Here is a 20,708-nt window from a genome sequence, read left to right as displayed (position 1 = left end):
TTTCAGTTGCAGATGCTGGTGGCAAAAGTGCTTTAGGGATGACAACAGCTGAAGAAGCTGCAAAGGTTTTGGCAGAGAAAAGGCGCCTTGCAAGAGAGCAAAGAGAACGTGAACTCCTAGAAAGAGCTCAGAAAGAAGAAGAGGAAAGGTAACCCTGTGTTTTTTTTAATGACTTGAGTGTGTTACAGAAACATTAATTTCAAATTCCTCTTAGCAAGCTGAAAAGTGCTTAGTCATATATGGTGATAGGGATTTGGTACAAGTGAACCAAAGAGGAGTATTTTTATTCTTCCTGTTGAACTTGTTTGTCTGCTGTTGAACTGGCAGAGTTCTATGTCTTATAGCAGTGGTCCCCAACCCCCGGTACCGGTCCGTGGATCAGTTGATACCGGTCTGCAGCTCCTCCTCGTCCTCCCCCCTGGCTGCTGCCTCAGGGGCTGCCCTGCCACTCTGCCACTGGCTCACCTTTGGTGTTTTCCAGCGGCTGCCCTGGCTGGGGCTCCCCCTCGGCTGCTGCTGGTAGCGCCCCCCAGCAGGCAGTGGAAAGACAGGGGCGCCGGCAGGAAAGCAAGTGGAGCAGGGGCTCAGGTGGCAGCAACGTCCCTCGGCAAAAGACTACCCCCCCCCCCCGGGCCTCAGTAAAATTGTCAAGCATTGACCGGTCCCGGTGATAAAAAGGTTGGGGACCACTGTCTTAGAGTACTGTGTATATTGGAGACCACTCTTCAATATACTTTTTAAAGCTAGAATAAAGTGACACGGATCTGATTTGTATTCAATTTGTTGGGAATCTTAGGGTCAAAAAAGAAGAAATAGCCAAGAGAGCACTTGAGGAACAGGCACAGAGAGAAGATGAGCTCCGCCAGCTAGAGGAGCAGAGGAAGATAGAAGAGGAAGAACAGCAAAGATTGGCTGAGAAGGAGAGAGTTCGGAGGGAGGAAGAGGAACAGGAAAAACTGGCTGAGCTTCAACTGCAGGTTTGACCTCTAAAGGCAGTGGGGTCAGGCAGAGCTAGAGGAATGGGGTATTTTTCTTTCTTTTTTAAAAAAGTGGCTTTAGGAATACTGAAAACTTGTATTCTAATAATTGCAGTAACATGCAAGAAGCTTTCTCTATCTGGTTCAACAAGCAGCACTTCCATTAAGTGTTGCCTTGAATCTCCAACAACAATCTTTGGCCTTGACTTTGCAATGTTAGAACCCATTTATAGATCCATTTTTAATAACAGCATTCAACAAAGCGTAGTGATCACTTAGATTGCAAAAATATCTGTTGATAAGCCTATACATTTGTGTCTAATTCTGTAAAGTGACATTTAAACAATAAACCAAGTTTTTTGTGTGTGCGTTTAAATATGAATATCCCAAACCCTGTGAGTTTTGTTTAAATGGGCATCTTAAGAACATTAGAAGAGCCCTGCTGGATCAGACCAGTGGTCCATCTAGTGGTTAACCATTGAGGCCAAGGCCTTCCCCTGATGCTGCCTCCTGGCTCTGGGATATAGAAAATTAGTGTCTCTGAATGGGGAAGTTCCTCTCAGTCATCATGGCTATTAGCCATTAATAGAATTATTCTCCATGAAACTATCTAATACCATTTTAAAGCTGTTTATTCCAGTGGTCATCATTACATCCTCTGGAAACAAATCCCATATTTTAATAACTCTTGGTTTGTCCTGAACCTCCTGCCCATCAGCTTCATTGCATGCCATAATATTTTGGGAGCAAGGAAATAATTCTCTCTCTACCTCATGCATAATTTTATAAACCTCTGTCTATGTCTCTCTCTTTATAGAGGTTTCTATAAGCCTATATCTATGTAATCGTCTCTTTGATAAACTGAAAAGTCTCAGATTCTTCAGGCTTTCCTCACAGGGAAGGTACTCCAAGCCTCCTAATCATCACGGTTGTCATCCTCTGCACTTTTCCCCACTATCTTGTTTTTTCCCTTAATTCTGATATAAAAATTGATCTCAGCTGATAGATACCAGATAGTGAGTAGGGATAGAAATTTGTAGTTTCTCTCTATTTAGAGGAGACAGCATTTTGTTCGGGTACTTAGCCATTTGAATATCCAGGGGATGCTTTCATGGATGGAAGTTGGTTTATTTCGTTTTTTTGTCATAAAAGAAACTAAGTTACTTGACTCACTGCTGTATAGTTAGCAAGTTATCGAGTTACTAGATTCAAAGCTCATTCATGAGAACGGGCTTTGAAAGCGCCCCCACCCCCGGCGTCGGCGCAGCCTTCCGCTCAGGCCTAGAAGCACACCCTGGGCCTCTTCGAGGCCCCAGGTGTGCTTCTAACCCAAGGGGAAGGCCTCTGTCTTTACTCACGGTGTCCAGCCACTTCCCCATGGCTTTCTGGCCTGTCCTGGTGAGGGCCTCGAAGCCTGTCCTGGTGACGGCCTAGAAGCCTTTCTGGCCTGTGCTGGTGAGGGCCTAGATTGTGCCCTCACCCGATTGGCTAGAATTGCTGTATGTCCTGGTGAGGCATTTTGCGCCTTCCGATTGGCCCCTTACCCGGACTGGCCCCGCCCACTCTCCGTCCGCTTAGCCCTTAGCCAAATATGGAGACAGCAAAAGCTGTATAAAAATTATACACACCATTATCACCAGTTAAAATCACTGTTTCTATTGTTTACTTGAATTTTGAATTATCTCTTCTTGTTACATGTATTTCCTCCTGTTATACGTAAACCACCCTGAGCCCAAAATGAGGGCAGTATAGAAATATAATTGAACAAACAAACAAATTTCTTTCTCAGCGAGAAGAGGCTGAAGCAAAAGCACAAGAAGAAGCTAATAGGTATCGGCAAGAGCAAGATCGGATTATGCAGCAGAACATGCAAGAAAGGCTGGAGAGAAGGAAGGTACTCCTTTCGGCATGGTTTTCCTTTTCAAACAGAAACCAGAAGTTTTTATGGAAAAACAGCTGGATGTAAACAAGATCATGTGAATGCAGCCACTAGACCAGGCCTTCTCAACTTTTTTACCGTTGAGAAACCCTTGAAACATTCCTTAGGCTTTGTGAAACCCCAGGAGTGGTGCAAGCATGCAGAGTATGCTTGGGAAGCATAGCTGTGTACATGCCCACCCAGGACCTCTCTCCTTCCCATCCCGTCCAGCCCCATCATTTTGGGAGGATGGGAGCTGGTCGATATGACCGTATATGATTGTATCATCTAATACATTTTTAACAACTTAAAAAGAATAAAAATTATTTAATTCCCACCCATTCAGGGAACCCTTCCAGGGTCATCAAGAAACCACAGGATTTCATGAAAGCCTGGTTGAGAAAGCAAGCATTAGTCAAAGTTTGCTATGTTCTTTTGCTTTGATGTAAAGCATACTCTTCGTATTTTAGCACCTCAAGTATCAGAATTGAGGACAGATTCAGAACTTATTCTTGATGGTGTCTATCATTCAAACAGAGAATTGAAGAAATAATGAAGAGGACTCGGAAGGCAGAGCAGAATGAAGCCAAGGTAAGGCTTAATAATGTGTGTTGCTACTCATTGTTCAAGAAGATATAGACTTATTGTATACTTTTTCAGGTAAATTATTATTTATTTATTTTTATTTATTCACATTTATATACCGTCCTCCCCTTAGGCTCAGGTATATATATAATATATATTAGGTATACCTAATGGTATGAGGGCTTCATTTAAGAGCTCAAAAACTCTCATGCTGCCTCTGAGACATCCCCCGAACCCACAGACAGCCAATACTATGGCCTTTAAGGCAAAGTGCTCTTCCTCACATGAATGTTAGGTTGCTTGACTGGTAAACAAAGAGCCAGGTTCCCTGTTTTCTCATGTGGTACCAACTCATGCGCAGCCATGTCATTGCTTAGATTTGGATGGCTCTGTCTGAAATTTCTGCAGAGCTTGGAAATCTGGCCGTTCTCCAGGGCTCAGCATGGGAAAATTGAATGTAGTCATTTGCAAGTAGCTATTGCTGTTTTCTTTGCCACAGAATGAAGAGAAATCAAATGATGAAGATGAGGATATTGAGGAGGAGGAGGAGGAGGATGACTTGGGCCTTGAAAAACAAGATCAACCTGGTAAGAAGTTGCTCAGCTCATATTGCCAGTATAGCTTGTTGACTCAAGAGGATGTAGAATGGGCTGCATCATCTCAGATGGCAAGTGGTAGATTCTAGCTTTTTGTGGAATAAAAATAATTTTTAAAAGATCTATGCAGGTTAAAAAATGAGCACAGTAAGGGAACATTTTAAACTTCTCCCCTTTGCATGCTGTCCTGATTTCTGTTTGCAGTGAGAGTTTATCATATGGAGGCATTCCAAAATGTAATTTTCTGTGATCTACCACTTACTATCTGAAGTATTGCAGACCATTCTATCACTTCTTTCTCCTGTGCTCATGAGCATTGGAAGGTTTTCCCAGTAGAGGCTTGCAAGGGGGAAAAAAAACTCCACAAACCTTAATTCCCAATCAGTGATTTGTTTTTTCCATCCTATTAATCAGTTTGTGTTCATTCCCCATCATTTTTCAGAACTTCTTTGGCAATAACTAGGCACATGTTCTCTTTTTGTCCAGTTTTGGATTTGAGCTAATAATTAACTCTGTGTTTTAGAAAAGGCAGATTACATTGATTCACCCCTTGAAGATGTTCCTGAGAGTTTATTACAAGAAGCATCAAAAATAGGGTCTGATGGTGTCTTTATAAACGGCAATGAGCAGCTGGAGATTAATCAGACAGACAAAGACGAGGATTCTGAGCATTTTGCCCAGATAAAAGAGGCCAGGTATGTATTTAAAGCCACCAAGCCAATGGCTATCACCACATCTCTTGTGGCAGTGAGTCTTGTAACTTCTGTTGGTGCATGACTGTGTCATTGTTGCAGTGTGGATAATGGGGAAATGGGTCATTCATGTCTGACCCATTTTGTTCCTAATGAAATATTTGGATTTTGAGTATCAGAAACAAGTTGTTTGGCAGCTGTTGGCAGATTTTGCCCTTGGCTCCTGCTCAGCTTTCCTGGTTATACCAGTGTAGCTCAGGCTTTCTCAACCAGGGTTTCGTGAAACCCTGGGGTTTCTTGATGGCCCTGGAACGGCTTCTCAAATGGGTGTGAGTTAATTAATTTTGTATAGTTTTTAAAATGTGTTAAACATTTATCGGGTGATCTGGCCATATATGGTCATATTGACCCACCCACCCCTCCCAAAACAGCCAATGATGGGCCTGGAGGGGGTAGGGAGGGGAGGGGCCCCAGGTGGGCATGCACACGGCTGTGCTTCCCAAACATATTCTGCACGACCGCACAATTTCCGGGGTTTCTTGAAGCTTGAAGTATGTTTCAGGGGTTTCTCAACAGTAAAAAAGTTGAGAAACACTGGTGTCACTCTTGACTTGAAAGCCAGGTTTGTTTTGTAGTGTAGCTTAGTTTTTGTTCTTAAATGGTCAGTGACTGCCTGTAGCAAGCCTTCCTCTGAATTTAAAGGTTTGGAGGTTTTCTGTTAATCATGAAGCAATGTAGATTGTTCAGATATATTGAACAGAATTGTATGGAAGCCCTTTGCTTTTAAAAGCTGGAGTAAACTCAGTTGTAGGTTGTGAAGATTTGGTTCTCAGAAATAAAATGCTGTCTTACAAAATAGCAGCTTTTTGGCTAGGCTAACTAGCAGGAACTAAAGACTTTGCTCAAGGCTTACTGTTTGCCACCAACTTCTTCCATCGTAGACCTAGGCCTTTGGCATGCCTTTAGGGCTTGTGGGAGAGGCAGTTTGCACTGGGGTTGCCCCCAGGGCAAATGGCAGAAATTCCTGCTTCTCCTTCCAGCACAGCAAGCAAGCCCAATGTGTTGAAGGAAACAGTGCACTGCACTGTGCAGATAGCAAGCCTTTGCTTCTCCCTTGAGCCTTTGGGCACACACAGAGGCCTTGTTTTATTTGAGGAATATAATAAATGGTAACTTCTTCAAGCTGCCTCACAGGTCAGAGCTTAGGAGAGCAGCGGTGGTAGCTTGTTGGTTGGCCTTATTGCCTATTGCAATAACAAATTGCATTTGTTGACATCTGACCATTGAGCCATTCTCACACACAACTAAATGATAGTGGAACCTTCACCTTCAGTTCTGTCTTGATCTCCAGAGAGTTTTTTTTAAACATAGATAATTAGAGAAAATAGATTAGACTGGCTGAATGGTTCAGTCGGTAAAGAGTGGAATAAATAGTTTCAAAACAGATCCTGTTCTGCTCCGTTCTCTTTCCAGTCCTCCAGTGAAGGAAGCAATAATTGAGAACTCTGAAATTCTGAATGTTAACGAAGCCGATCACCCAATTGGATTCCTATCAAATCTGAATGGAAAATCTCTTCCCTGGAATTTTGAGGAGATAATTGATCTCGGAGTGATTCCCAAGACAACCAGGCAAAGCTCAGAGAGCATTGCTGCTGAAATGTCAAACCAGAACTTGAACGATGCCACTACAGTACCTCCAAGTCCCAAGCTGGTTTTTGAGGAAGACAGCACAATGAATTCCTTGACCAAACCAATAGAGGCTGCATCAGGTAATCTGGGTGTCCCAGAGTTAAAACCTAATAAATTTAATTGCTGAAAAAACTCAGTCATTTTTAATGTTAAAGTTTGTATTTGTTTTCAAAGATTTTAAAAAAGAAATTGGAACCTTGGGTCAAAGATGCTAGGATGGTAAAAGGAAGGGAACTGAGGAAGGTAATGGAGATGACTGGACAAGCAGCCTGCCATGTTAACCCCTTTCATTTTTTTCTGCAGCCTAGATGATAATAATATACGGCATGCCCAGTCCCACCCCACCCCTTTTCTCAGGGTAATTTTTCTATAAGGTACGAGTTCTTCCTGGTGGGAAGTCACCCATCACCTGAGAACTTGGCAGTTTTTTCAGTGGGAAAGCACATGCCTCCCTTGCATTGCATAACAAGCAATAGGCTTACAGACACGCTGATTGTCAAGCAGTTTTCCTGGTTTTCATTGCACAAAGAGCGTTTCCTGTACCCTCATAGACTTCAGTATACCTGCCAAACTGATTTTGGTCCCCTGTTGATAGTCAAAAATTCTGTTTGATGCAACATTCTGCTGTTTGGCATGAACGCTCTAAAAATCTCTCTCTCTTTCTCTCTCTCTCTCTTTTTAACAGAACTGTGAACACTAGTATCCTGGAAGTCTCCTGGTTGTACTTCAGGAATTCAGGGTTTTATTCAAGTCATGAAGGCCTTGTTTTGAAAAAGCTGCTTGTGAACCTTTGCTCACCTCCAAGTTACTCGCAACCCTTCCCCTAGAGCTATCCTATCTAACCTTGCACCTTGAAACTACTTCAGGGAGGTTCTTGCCATTGTTGTTTCACCAGTTGCATTCTTGGATCTGTTTCACCAGTTGCATTCTTGGATCTATTTCCTTTTATAATGCAACTTGTTCTCCTTTTGAGGAAATGTTCACTAAACTGCCTAAGGGTCCTTAATTTTCCTTTTAACATGCAATATGGGTGGCTTACCCTGGAGACTTACTAACTATTGGACAGAGAGTTAGGAAAAGATGCCCTAGTCCTAATGATTATTAAAACCAAGCTCAGTTTATTACAGGTTATAACCTTGTCCACTGGCACAACCTTGTCCACTTGTCTTACAGGGGGCAATGCCTGAACAGAGAGACCATAAATAGTTGAGATCAGTACCTTCTCTGGGTGTGAGTCAGATGGCAATTATGACAGATTTACTATAAAAAAAAAACTTTATAGGTTCCAAAGTCTGTCAGCACTTGAAATCAAGCAATAAGACCTTGTAAGTGGTGAATTGTGATAAAACAAACAAAAAGGATCCTGTGAGCCACACAGGTGAATCTGTTCTGTATCCACTGAACGTTTCAGATGAAGGCAGGCCTCTTATGGTCAGGATTCCAGTTCTGGGGGTCAACCTCTTCAGTATCTCCCAGTTGTTTCTGTTTCAAGATGGGCAAGATGTGTTCGTAGGAAGTATAAATGTTGCTGTTCCTTAGCCCCAGTGCCTGACCATGCTGCACAGAGTGAGGCCTGGTTAGGATGTGCTCATCGAAGTGGGAGGATCCAAGGCACTTTTAATGGGCTTAGGGGAACCAGTTGAATGAGTGTGTTTGCTTTACTTACCTTAACCCATATCTTTAAGCCATGTAAACCTTTCAAAGGGTGTTCTTTCCATAATACATTTTAATAGGCAACGCTCCGGATCTCGGTTTAAGCCGACGCGCACCCTGAATTTGGAGAAGCAAGTTGTGTTGATGCAATGCACAGTCCACCAAGCCATGCTGCAATTTTGCAGCTTCTGGTCCTTTCGGCGGGGCTTGTGTGGCTCTCTGGGCAAACCCCCACGAGACTGGTGGCCGCCCCACGGGAACAGTGCTCGACAGATGCTTCCCATCGTGCAATTGGCATTGGTTGAGTTGAAACAGTTCTGTTTTTCTTATTACATGTATTTAAGTTTATCTTCACACATGTATTTTTGTGTACATAAAACCAGTATTAGACCCTTCCAGTTGTGTGTTTTTTTTTCTTTTTGTCCATGTTAATTATACCTCATATGTTTGTCAGCTAGTTTTATCACACATGCCTCTGCCCTTAAAGCTGCTGTCTCTGTTAGGCTGTCTGTTTAGCCCCATTTGTGTCAAGCATGAAAGAATGACCCTCCGTGGCTGCTTTGCAGATTATTGACAGAAGACCCATGTTGTGTTTCTACAACTTCCTTTAAGTAGCTAGCTGTCCTGGAAGCGCTGCTTCCTCAAAAGACTGCTTGAATCAGCACCAGGTATTTCAACCCAGTTTGGCAACTGCCTTCTCAGTGTTTTTGCTTCTCTCCCCCCCCCCTTTCCGTAAAAATGTTCTTTCTGGAACCAAGGAAGCCCCGTTTCTTGCCATCCCAGTTAAATTAGAAAGCCAGACCCTTCCCCTGTTGCCTCATCCTCACCCCTTTGCTGTTTCCAAATACTGTGGACCTGTTAGAAACTAGAACAGTGCCTTAGGTTTAAATAAAAAATGTATTTTTGTATGATAGCTCTTTCATTCTGACAGAGACAATCACTCGTAACAAGCATGATGCCGATATTTTTCTGTGCAAATGGTTGCCTGTTGAATGCTTTGTTTACAGCTGTATGTACATACATATGCACTGTTAAATAAACTTTGCAATTGAAAGGTGTCTGGTTGTGATAGGTTTTGAAGGGATCTGAAAGATGTTTCCTCTGTTTTAAAAAATAATACCCGAGCTTGCCCATGTAGACCACCTTCCTTTTTCTGAGAAAAACGATAGGCATCCTCTGAGCCCTAAAGTTGCAATACAGGCCTTAAATCACCTAGTTCTGTAGTACATAATAAACCAGAGTTACTACTTCTCCTTTTTGTGCTTAAAGCATGTGGGGGAAAAGGCCCTAAAAAGTGCATATGTGTAAAAAGTAGGACATACCACAAGTAAATTGCCTGATGCTCATCCTCTGGTTAGTCCAAAATCAAAAGGCCAAAGTTATAAATCTCTCGTTCCACTTTTATTGGGTATATTAATCAGTCAACTTCTAGGCAACCAGGATGGGGTCGCAGGTAAGTTCCTACCGTTTTCTCGGCCCCGAGAGGGCAGAGCTTACATCAAGAGATGCACCTTATTTGATTTATGATAACTGCTAAATAGAACATCCATATTAGATTGGTGATCACTGAGGAAGTGTCAGAAAACAGGAGGAACTTACCCGGGACCCCGTTCTGGTTGCCAAGAAGTTGATTGATTAATATATCAAATAAAAGTGGAATGAGAGATTTATAACTTTGGCCTTCTGATTTTGACTTTGGGCTGACTACTGATACTGTGAAATCAACTGTGCATCTTTTCTTCGTTGATGCTCATCCTGAACTTTTACACTTAGATCCCTCCCCGCACAATATCTGCTTTACAAAAAGATGTATCTGCTTCCAGACATGTCTTCAAACTGGAAATCAGCAATTAATTGACACCAGCTACCTTTCAGAAGCAGGTGGTTGTTAAAACTGATTAGACAGATGGGACTTGGCTTTCCCACCACAAGGATCAGAAGCAGAAGCTAACTGTAGATCTGCTATATTTACAGCAGTTCATTGTGGCAATAGCTATTCATTGAATGACTCATCACCTATCCCTCCAAGGAGAGCTCAGAGTGGTGTACAGCCGAGGTAGTCAACCTGTGGTCCTCAAGATGTCCATGGACTACAATTCCCATGAGCCCCTGCCAGCGTTTGCTGGCAGGGGTTCATGGTAATTGTAGTCCATGGACATCTGGAGGACCTCAGGTTGACTACCCCAGCTGTACAGGATCTTTCACACATTTTGTTCTCACAATCACCCATGAGGTGGGTTCAGTTGAGAGTGAAAGGCCTGAGGTTACCCAGTGATATTTGAATCCCCACCCCGCCATCCTCAAAAGGTCTTCTCTTAGTGTTTTTTAAAAGAAGTTTTAATAGTCGGCTCGAGTGGCCCTGTTGTGGAGACAAGCCTCTCCTGAACAGTAAAGGGGTGGTGAGAAGAAACCACTACAGTGAAAATGAGCATGCAGTGATCTGTTTATTTGAGGAAATGCCATGGGATAACACACAGTTGTAATCACACCACTCTCCTATCCCACCTGCGTAATAGTCCCATTCATGCAGCAAAATACCCAGGCGAACATCTTGTACAGAAAAATGAATGACAAGCCCCTGCAGAAGGCACAGTAAAGTACAAAAACTCGTAAGGCAGGCCATCCAGCAAAGTTAAAAGGCATAAGCTTCCTATATATGTTCATGGCAAAGTTATTCTAATGTCAGCAGTGAACCATCATAAAAGGAAGGCACTGCTTATCTGAAGCTGAGTACTAATACAATTGTTTTCCTGTTCCTGTATTTTTCAATAATAGCTTAAGAAAACATGTTTAATATCCCTACTGGCTGTCTATGGATTATTACAAAGGCAGGGTAATGGAAGCATTATACTTAAGTCTGGTTTCGATGCAGAGTGGAGTCAAATGGCCTTTGGGGTTTTTTGCCTCCTGCAAGATGACTAGCTGCTTGTCCCAGCGATTGACATAATCCCATTAGTAGGTTAGGTAGCCCTGTTTGCCTCTCATATAACAAGTCCAGTGGGCAGTTGAAGGCATGCTGGATTAAAGGGTCAAAGACTAACAAAGGATGTTAGAGGAACTGTGATCACCACCTTCTAAGGCTACCTATAAGAGCTTTTCTCCTGCCAAACAAGGAGGTTTGTGCCATAGTGCTGAACGGGCAGCTCTTCTCTGTCCATGGAAGTCCAGGGGTATCGATCCCCTTCAGCCCCACCATCTATCTCTGAAATCCCCCAAGGTTCATAAAATGTAAGGCAGAGTGGGGTGGAATGCGACCTTCCTAGGGCAGTGATGAATCTCTGTAAGCATTTTATGATCTTCCCAGATTTCTAAATGTGCAGGCAGCTAGAAACTGCCTTTGAACTGTCCTTTTAAATACATCACTGAGTTAGAAAGAATTGACTGGTAATGCTAGAAACTCAAAAGAATGCTTCTTATGGCAATCATAGTTGAGGGTCAAGGAAGAAAGTGCAGGAAAACCAACACAGTGTAGGCTGGGAGGATATCCCCCAAACCCCCCTACCTAACACAAAACGATCAGTAAGGAAAGGAGGTGGTGGCGGCAAAAACAGCTTTTAACATGGCAGAAGCAGCTATGATCTATCACTGAAGTGTCTTGAGTGGACAGACACACATAGAGACCAAAAACGTAAAGTGTTGATGATGATAGAGATGTTGGGGGTTCATTAGTTGTTAGAACAGGATGTTTATACAAAGTGGAGAGTCTGTCCCCTAGAAACAGCAACCCCCATTGGTAGAATAGGAATGTATTACAATCGTATGTCTCTGGAAATCAGTGTTTTGTAGTTTGGAGGTGACCACAATAGGGTTCTAGACAAATCAACAGGAACACACACACAGAAGTCTGCAGTACTGGAAAGGTGGGATCTCACTCATTCCCAAGGAACTACCCCATGAGAAGGAGACAAGCAAGTCCTCTTGAAAAGCAGCCATGTGAATCCACTCCACTGTATTTATTATTTCATCTTACATCCTGCCACTCTCCATGGACTCGTGGCGAATCAAAACAGAATAAAACCTCCCATCAAACCCCCTTAATAACATAAAACACAAGACATGGCATAATCCCATTCCTCCCCTATCCAGAGTCAATCATCATCACTGAGAGGGAGTTTGCAAAATGGCATAGCGTCGGCCAGAGGAGGGGCCTCAGTTGTTCCTGATCCTAGTCTCAACCAAACACCTGGCAGAAAAGTTCTGTTTTTCAGGCCCTGCAGAACTCAGATAGCTCCATCAAGGCCCTCAGCTCTTCTGGGAGCTCATTCCACCAGGTCGGGGCCAGGACCAAAAAGGCCTTGGCCCGGGTCAAGGCCAGGTGTGCTTCTCTGGGGCAAGGGACCACAAGCAGATTAGCACCCACAGAACAGAGAGCCCTGCAGAGGGCGTAAGCAGACAAGCAGTCCCTCAGGCAGGGCCTAAGCCATGGATGGCCTTAATGGTTAGCACCAAAACCTTGAATCTGATCCAGGCCATACCTGGCAACCAATGCAATTGCCTCAGGACACGCTGGATATGGGCACTCCAAGATGTACCAGTGTGGACCCTAGCAGCTGCAATTTGCACCAGCTGTATTTCCTGGTCAAAGGCAAGGCTAGGCCCACATACAGCAAGTTACAGAAGTCTAATCTGGAGGTGACCGTTGCATGGATCACAGTAGCTAGGCAGTCCAAGGGGAGGTAGGGCACTAATAGCCTCACCTGGCAAAGACAGAAAAACACCGTGTGGGCTACACCTGTGACCTGGGCCTCCATTGAAAGGAAGGCATCCAGAATCACACCCAGATTTCTGGATGAGGGAGTGATGTTAAGTAGCACCCCAGCCAGAATGGGTAGGTGTGTTTCCTGTCCAGCCTCCTTTCTGCCCAACCACAGGACATACATCTTGGAGGGGTTGAGTTTCATGCAACTCTGCTCTTGCCATTCAGTGACTACTTCCAAACATCTGGAAAATGTATCCAGGGGGGAGTCCGGGTGACCATCCATTAGGAGATAGGGCTGGATGTCATCCACATATTGGTGACAACCCAGCCCATAGCTCCGGACCACTTGGGCCAGAGGGTGCATAAAGATGTTAAATAATGTAGGTGAGAGTACTTTTCCCTGTGACACCCTACATGGGAACCAAAAGGGATGTGAAACATCTCCCCCACAGTCACACTGTGTCCGGTTCCAGAGAAAGGAGCTTAGTCATTGAAGGGCTGTTCCCCAAATTCCGCCCCCTGTATCAGTACTAGTTGCCTTTTTCAGCAATCAGGCAAGGCAAGCAGTATATATATTTAGATAGGTTAGGTGCTACTCTAAACTTCAGGTGGCATCTTAAGTGCAAGAAAGCAAAGTTATCTGCAGTTAAGATGTTAAAACAGAGGCTTTATTTAGCCCCTCCAGCAGGAGGCAGGAAAGAAGATATTACCCTAAGTTTTCTAAGAAAGCAGGTGTGAGCTCAGGGCCTCTAAAATGCAAAATCCATAGCCAGGCAGCACATTTTAGATGAAGGGAAGGTTCAAAATCCACTCTGCAGCAAGGGCCCCAGGTGGCATCCCTGTGCCCATCTCTTACAGCTTCTTGGCACAATCAGGGCAGTAAATTTGCTCATTTTGAAAGACAAAACGCTTGTTGGCCAGCGGGATGGAGCATTTCTTGCAGTTGAAACAATAATCATGCCAGGATCGGCCTTCGTAGCTGACCACATTGGAGCCTTTCCCGAAGCCTGTTGAATTAATAAAAGATGAGATTTAGAAAGGACAGAGGAAGGTGCTGCTCTTGCTGGCATTTACAGCTGCTTTTACAGAGAAGAAGAGGCATTCCCATGTACTTAAGAGTGGGTATTGTCCAATGCAGAAAGGGTGGACCTTTTCCAGGAGACACATATTCTGTTACCATTATCTAGAAAACCCAGCAACATTCAATGGAGGACTGTAAGGCAATGTACAGATGCCATGTACAACCCCTGTATAGATATGACTTGACCTAGGCTGATTCTGCACTTACTTTGTTTAGTCTGTTGTGGATCCTACTGAATCCAGATCGATTTGAATTCGGGTCTTCCTCTCCCCCCCCCCCATTGAAACAGAAAAGTGTTCTGCACATGGTTAGGGAAGCTCAGAAGGGGAGTGGGGAGCCAAGCGCAGCAGGGGCCTCTTTCTTTTCTTGAACAAGGGTGGGGGAGGTTTGGAGACAGCAGAGGGAGAAAAAAAAAGAGGCAAATCTCTACTGAGAGAAGTTTAGGCTTCTGGAACTTCTGCTGAGAAAAGTTAGGGCTTCCCCTTTAAGGCAAGTTAGGGCTTCCCCTTTAAGCCTCGAAACCAGGAACTGAAGCTTGGCCAATCAGGGCTTCTCTACCACGGAGTTCAGGAACAAATTCGAAACAGGCAGAACTCCACATGCTTTCTCATGCTTTCTCAATCGGATTCTTCAAATATTGAGGGTTATATCCACTCTAGAATATTGCAGGATAAAGTAGGGTCACTCCAGATCAATCATACTTGTTGCAGAGGGAAAATTTAAATCGGACAAAATCAAAATGGAAATCGCATTCAGTGGAGATGGCAGGGATCGACCTGGGATTGGAATAAAAGCTCCGTGCAGACTACACCCAGGTCTAAAAAAAGAAAAAAATGCCAGGTGATAAGAAAGTGATTTATTTTACATCCCTACGTGTTTCAGCACGTAGGCTTCATCAGTGCGAATTTATAAAAACACAATTTTATACTTAGTACAGCAGAAAGACCCCATGGTAAAATTAGTGGATTTTAAAATTAGTGGTAAAATTAGTGAAAGCAGTGGATGTTGAAGTAAAGGAAGAACGAGGAAGTATTGTTAAGCACTGTTTTAAATCCATGGGATGGGTATTCATTCTGATTAAGTGGTCCTGTAGATCAGTGGTCCCCAACCTTTTTATCACAGGGGACCAGTCAATGCTTGACAATTTTACTGAGGCACGGGGGGGGGGGGGGGTAGTTTTTGCCAAGGGATGTCGCCGCTGCCTGAGTCCCTGCTCCACTTGCTTTCCCGCCGGCACCCCTGACTTCCCACTGCCCGCTGGGGGGTTCTGCCAGCAGCTGCGCAGTGCCACGCCGAGGGGGAGCCCCAGCCATAGCGGCTGCTGGAGAACACCAAAGGGGGAGGACAGCACACGTGATCAAGGGCAACATCGGAAACAATAGCCTGGATCCATGGTATATTCCTACTATTGGAAGGGGATGATTTTCACTAATTTTCACCAGACAGATACACCCATACCGAGGTCCGACCACTCAATAGCTATCACTGCAGACCTCCCATTTACAGCTGAAGCTTTCATTCCTTCCCACAGAAGCATCCTTTAGAGGAGCACTTTGGGGCCACAGTAGGGGAAAGGTGAGGAACATCCCTGCTGCTGGCAGAAATGCCTTTCATTAGAAGGGATTTACCATAGGAGCCAAACCACTGAGATTTCAAGTGATGCTTGCGTAATCAGCGTTTCATCCCCTCTGAAGTCTGCCTACACACACTCTATTTACCTACCTGTGATAGGGTTCTTGCAGCCACCACATTTCTTAGCAACAAAGCTCTTGTAACAATCAACACAATAGAACATGTCGTCCACAGCTGTGAACCGTTGGCCACCCAGCTTCTTCGTGCACGTGGCACACACAAAACATTCTGCATGGTAGGGCCGATCCTCATAAGAGACTCCTCCAGAAGTGATGGCCTGGAAAAGGGAAGGGAGCCAGCGGTAGGTGCTTTGTCTGTGATTCAGGCTACCTTTCCCCACCATGTCCCCAGCCACCCATATTAAGAAGGGCCCTGTTGGATCCAGACCAATGGTCCAGCTACTCCATCAACCTGCCTCATGCAGTGGCCAAACAGTTATTATGGAGGGCTAAAAGAGAGGGATAGAGGCTGAGGCTTTTTCCTGATGTTGCCTGGCCAAGGAACATTTTGCTCTTCCATTCAGACCTCAAGTTCAGGGTCAGCATGTGGCCCAGTTAGCAAGGTGCTGGAAAGAAACACAAAGGGCCTGCATTCAGACAAGCCACAGAGACCTCCTGACTGTGCCAGTCACTCTCATTGTGGCAAGAGTCCATAGGAACGCCCTTGGAAGGGGAGTCAGAAATGGAAACTGATGACCATTGCATTTGCAATGGAATCTACCACAACTTACATTCTTGCACTTCACACAGGTCTTGGCAAACTTGTGCTCGTGGCAGGAGACACAGTAGATTTCATCATCTTTGGGGAAGAAGCTGGCGGTGCCGATGACCTGCTTGCATTGGCTGCAAGTGAAACAGTCCTTGTGCCAGACGGTCTTCTTGTACTCCACATTCTGGTCACCTAGAAAGAGAAGGGGTGGACCCACCATTAGTTTGTATACTGTCAGCTGCAGTGGAAATAAAACTGTGGAAATCATAGTTTCAGGACATGTTGATGAAAACAGTGTCAAGCCACAGCTGGCAACCCTGCAGGGCTTTCAAGTCAAGGGGTACTCAGTGGTGGTTTGCCATTTCCTGAACAGAAATTTTGAGAACAAGAACAGAAGCATTGCCCTGGACTTCCTTGGCAGCCTCTGATGCAAGTACTGACCAGGGCTGACTCTGCATAGCTTCTGATGAAATTGGGCTAGCCTGGAACCTACGTCAGGGCCAGTGGACATGACCAGAGGAGGGAAGGTCACACGGTGCAGCCTTGCTGAGACTTTTACACTCCAAAATGGAGTTGGGATCAAGTTATTAGAATGCTCTCCCATATCAAAGACTCTCTACATCTAGGAAACTGGCAAGGACTAAGCTAGAACCTTGCCTTTCCAGAGTGCAGTGCTGGGGGATTACTGCTTGGTCCCTTGACCTCCAGGGTCTTGCCAGTGTGGTGCATCCAGATTAGATATCTGAAATGTATTCTACACATACAAGGTGCTGCCCTTGAAGACTGTCCAGAAGCTTCAGTTGATACAGAATGCTGCAGCCAGGATGTTGACTGGAGTAGGTGGTAGAGACCATATCTCTCCAGCCTTGTTCCATCTACACTGGCTCCCAATTTGCTTCCAGGTCTAATTCAAGGTCCTGGTATTGACCTTTAAAGTCTTACATGGCTCTGGGCCATCATAACTTAAGGACCACCTATTCCTATGTGAACCTACCCAGCCACTACAGTCATCTTCAAGCTCCCAGACTCAGGTTACATAGCAACCCAAGAATGGGCAATTTTAGTCATGGCACTGAGATTTTGGAACTCTATCGTCACATGTCAGTGAGTGAAAACTTGTTAGTTTTGTTTGGCATTCCCTCCCAAATTCTTAATAGCTCTCCTATGTGTGTTTGCGTTTTCTTTTAAATGTTTTATGTATATTTGGATTTGAAATGTTGCTTTTAATGCTAGCAATGTTTTAATGTTTGCCACACAGGATGCTGAGCTGGGTCAAAGGGCAGCATAGAAATATATTTTAAATAAACAAGCAAACATTCTCCCTGGCACTCTAGCTTTTCATGGAGAAAGGAGAGTGTGATGCAGGAAAGCACTCCCGTGTACATCCCCCATAATCCCTTGCATCTAGAAGTGGTGGTGTCTCCCCAATGAACAGGGGATCTTTCTGATTATGAAGAGCACAGAGCAGCCCTTAACCTTGCTGGCCTGCTGGAGGTGTTCAGGAAGGCAGGCTTCACCTCCCAGAAACAGCCATCTTCCTCTCGTTCCCAGGCACGCGGGGCAGCCTACCTGCAACAATGGGCTTCAGGCATCCCTTGCAGCGGGGCGCCTCTTCGAGGGTGGTGCAGTTGCTGCACCACACCTTGTTGTTCTCCTTCAGCATGAAGGGCTCGTTCACCAGAGACTTGTAGCACTTGAAGCAGCGGAAGCAGGTGTCATGCCAGTAGCGGTTCTTGAAATGCAGCTCCTGCAAGCAGAGGAGAAGGGCAGCAGCTCTTAGTAGGTGGGGCCTGGAGATCCCCCCAGATTTAGAACTGAGCTCCAGGCAACAGAAATCAGTTCCCCTGGAGAAAATGGCTGATTTGGGGAGTGGGCATTAGACCCCACTGAGTCTTAGAAATCATGTAGAGGAGATACTGCCCACAAGCCACTTTTACCCTGTCTCCTTGATCAGAATAAGCTTTATTCCAGATGTGTTGAACACGTTCCACTTGTAAGAAGGAGAAAATGATAAGCCTTCTGTGAGGAAGGTATTCCCTACTATAACATGTTTCTCTTCTGGTGTTACATGTCGTGTCTGGTAAGTGTGTGTGGCCATTATACCCAAACTTCAAAACCACCCTCCTACAGGGGAGTCATCCACCCCCTCCATAACATCCACAAACTATTAGAAGAGTTAGGTCAGGCAGTGCAATATAATTTTTGCATACTTCATTTATACCCTGCCTTTCTACCCAGTGGGAAGCTAGAGTGTCTCCTACCATCCATCTTATCCTCATGACAACCCTGTGAGGAAAGTTAGGCTCAGGATGTGTGACTGGCCCAAGGTCACCCAGCCAACTTCCATGAAAGAAGAGAAAGGGGGGTTGAACCTGGGTCTCTCAGCTCCTACTTCAACACTCCAACCAAAGTGGATTGGATTGAGGTGGCTCCCCCCCCCCTCCACACACACACACCTGTTTAGTGTAGCCCACGTCCCACATAGTTTTTGTCCATACAGGTTGCAAGGACAACCTTTTGGGCAGCCATTTTCACCAGCAAAAAAGTTGATCAGATCCAGTTCAGCCTATTTCCATCCTTACCTGTCAAACAGAATGCTCTCTTCGCAAATGGAGACTTATGGCCACCCTTGCATTAAATTACTCCTCAGAGGCCTTTCATAAGATTATACAATGAACTCCCTGACAGATTAACCCCCACATAACGTGAATGACAGACAACTCCGGATCCAATGAAAGAACAACCTAGGACCATGTGCAAATCATGCCCACAGCAGACTATTCATGCCTTCCAAAAGAGAAAGTTACGTTGGCTACATTTATGGGGTTCACCTGAGGAGACAAGCTCAGCCATGCATATGCTTAGCAGTTACTTCTTTAATCTGCCTCCCAGATCCTCAACCCAGTTTTTCATACAATGAAGTCTAAATTGACTTCCATTTCCAGTGCCTACCAGTTATTTCTTCCCCAGAACACCCAGGTTTGCTTCCAGCAACGTTGACAAGCATAGGATTTCTGCCAGGCTCTGTTCTGCATTTATTGCAGTGCAGGTTCTGCCAAACTGCTTCCCCACTGCCTGTCGTATTCCTGATTCATGTAGTAAAAGGTAAAGGTAAAGGTATCCCCTGTGCAAGCACTGGGTCATGCCTGACCCTTGGGGTGATGCCCTCCAGTGTTTTCATGGCAGACTCAATACAGAGTGGTTGGCCAATGCCTTCCCCAGTCATTACCGTTTACCCCCCAGCAAGCAAGCTGGGTACTCATTTTACCGACCTCGGAAGGATGGAAGGCTGAGTCAAACTTTAGCCGGCTGCTGGTATTGAACTCCCAGCCTCATGGGCAGAGCTTTCAGACAACATTTCTGCTGCCTTACCACTCTGTGCCACAAGAGGCTCTTGATTCATGTAGTATTTATGCATAATTCAAGTTTCCGGACATCCCTGTCCCCCACCTTGGAATCAGCCCCAATGGGTTTCCGGCACTCTGCACAGGTATTTGCACAGAACTTCTCAAAACACTTGACACAGCAGTGGCGGCCTTCCTTTTGCACATACTTCTTCCCATGCAGCGGGTCACGGCAATAGTGGCAGTCAAAGCGTTCTGACATGGTGCCCACAGTGTAGCTGCCGGGCCCTGCTGGGTAAAGAAAAAGAACATGGAATCCCATTGTTAGGCTGTGAAGGATGGAGGAAGTCAATTAGCACTGCACAAACAAAGAAAGGGAAGAGGGTGTGCTTGTTTACTGACATGGCCTTCCTGAACCACACCACAGGCCCATTCAGGCAAGATAATCAGCCCTGATCAGCAGCAACTCTTGAATAGAGTCTTTCCCAGACCTACTACCTGAGATATTTTTAACTGGAGATTCTGGAGACTGATTGGGGACCTTCTGCCTGAATCCCCAAGTAGATGCCATTTGAAGTGAGGTGGTTACTATGCGTGGGGGGAGTCAGCTTATTGTTTTTGCACATGCACAAGATTTATGAAACAGAGGACATTTGAACACATTGTAGTTTTAATGCATCCTGAAAAGTATGACTTGGGTTGCATTCCCATCTTGCGTCAGCAGGAGGTGCTGTAGTGCCACCACAACTGGCCGTGCAATAACGAGGCAAAGGTCTATTCTCTTCCTGCTTCAGAAATGGGCTAGGCAGTACAAAAAGGTCCGTGGCCACATCCTTCCTCTTCCCCAGGAACAGATTCAAATGAGTAGCCTTTGGTCTGAAGTAGCACAATAAAATCAGAGTCCAGTAGCACCTTTAAGACCAACAAAGATTTATTCAAGGCGTGAGACTTAGTCTGACGAAGAGTGCTTGCACTCGAAAGCTCACGCCTTGAATAAATCTTTGTTGGTCTTAAAGGTGCTACTGGACTCTGGTGTTATTGTTCCCAAGGAACAATGGACAAAAGAGGGCTAGAGAGCCTGTAGGATCATTAAAGCTCACATGTTCAGGAAACATGGTAGAACAGCATGATGTT

General features: G+C 44.9%; 2 protein-coding genes across 17 annotated transcripts in view; one reads left to right on the top strand and one right to left on the bottom strand.

Moving 5' to 3' along the window:
• Positions 1 to 9,164, top strand: part of MAP7D3 (MAP7 domain containing 3) — a 46,187-nt gene extending 37,023 nt beyond the window's left edge. For all 10 annotated transcript variants that reach the window (XM_077309031.1, XM_077309035.1, XM_077309036.1 and 7 more), the window contains 8 exons: positions 7 to 148; positions 797 to 977; positions 2,767 to 2,871; positions 3,433 to 3,486; positions 3,980 to 4,067; positions 4,600 to 4,771; positions 6,242 to 6,537; positions 7,143 to 9,164. In XM_077309031.1, coding sequence (XP_077165146.1) covers positions 7 to 148; positions 797 to 977; positions 2,767 to 2,871; positions 3,433 to 3,486; positions 3,980 to 4,067; positions 4,600 to 4,771; positions 6,242 to 6,537; positions 7,143 to 7,150 — 1,046 coding nt within the window. In that variant the 3' untranslated portion in view covers positions 7,151 to 9,164. The remainder of the gene's footprint in view (positions 1 to 6; positions 149 to 796; positions 978 to 2,766; positions 2,872 to 3,432; positions 3,487 to 3,979; positions 4,068 to 4,599; positions 4,772 to 6,241; positions 6,538 to 7,142) is intronic.
• Positions 9,165 to 10,541: 1,377 nt separating this feature from the next.
• Positions 10,542 to 20,708, bottom strand: part of FHL1 (four and a half LIM domains 1) — a 36,011-nt gene continuing 25,844 nt past the window's right edge. For 3 of the 7 annotated variants that reach the window (XM_077307621.1, XM_077307618.1, XM_077307620.1), the window contains exons 2-6: positions 19,681 to 19,862; positions 17,800 to 17,977; positions 16,253 to 16,422; positions 15,613 to 15,799; positions 10,542 to 13,816 (exon numbers count right to left, since the gene is read on the bottom strand). In XM_077307621.1, coding sequence (XP_077163736.1) covers positions 13,662 to 13,816; positions 15,613 to 15,799; positions 16,253 to 16,422; positions 17,800 to 17,977; positions 19,681 to 19,836 — 846 coding nt within the window. In that variant the 5' untranslated portion in view covers positions 19,837 to 19,862 and the 3' untranslated portion in view covers positions 10,542 to 13,661. Of the gene's footprint in view, positions 13,817 to 15,612; positions 15,800 to 16,252; positions 16,423 to 17,799; positions 17,978 to 19,680; positions 19,866 to 20,708 lie in introns of those variants that run through there. The other 4 variants (XM_077307623.1, XM_077307617.1, XM_077307619.1 and 1 more) reach the window with 2 other exon arrangements.

This window comes from Paroedura picta, chromosome 13, assembly GCF_049243985.1.
Source record: "Paroedura picta isolate Pp20150507F chromosome 13, Ppicta_v3.0, whole genome shotgun sequence".
Lineage (NCBI taxonomy): Eukaryota > Metazoa > Chordata > Lepidosauria > Squamata > Gekkonidae > Paroedura > Paroedura picta.
The sequence above is the reverse complement of the archived record's forward strand: the minus strand, read 5'-3'. Positions and strand labels throughout refer to the sequence as shown.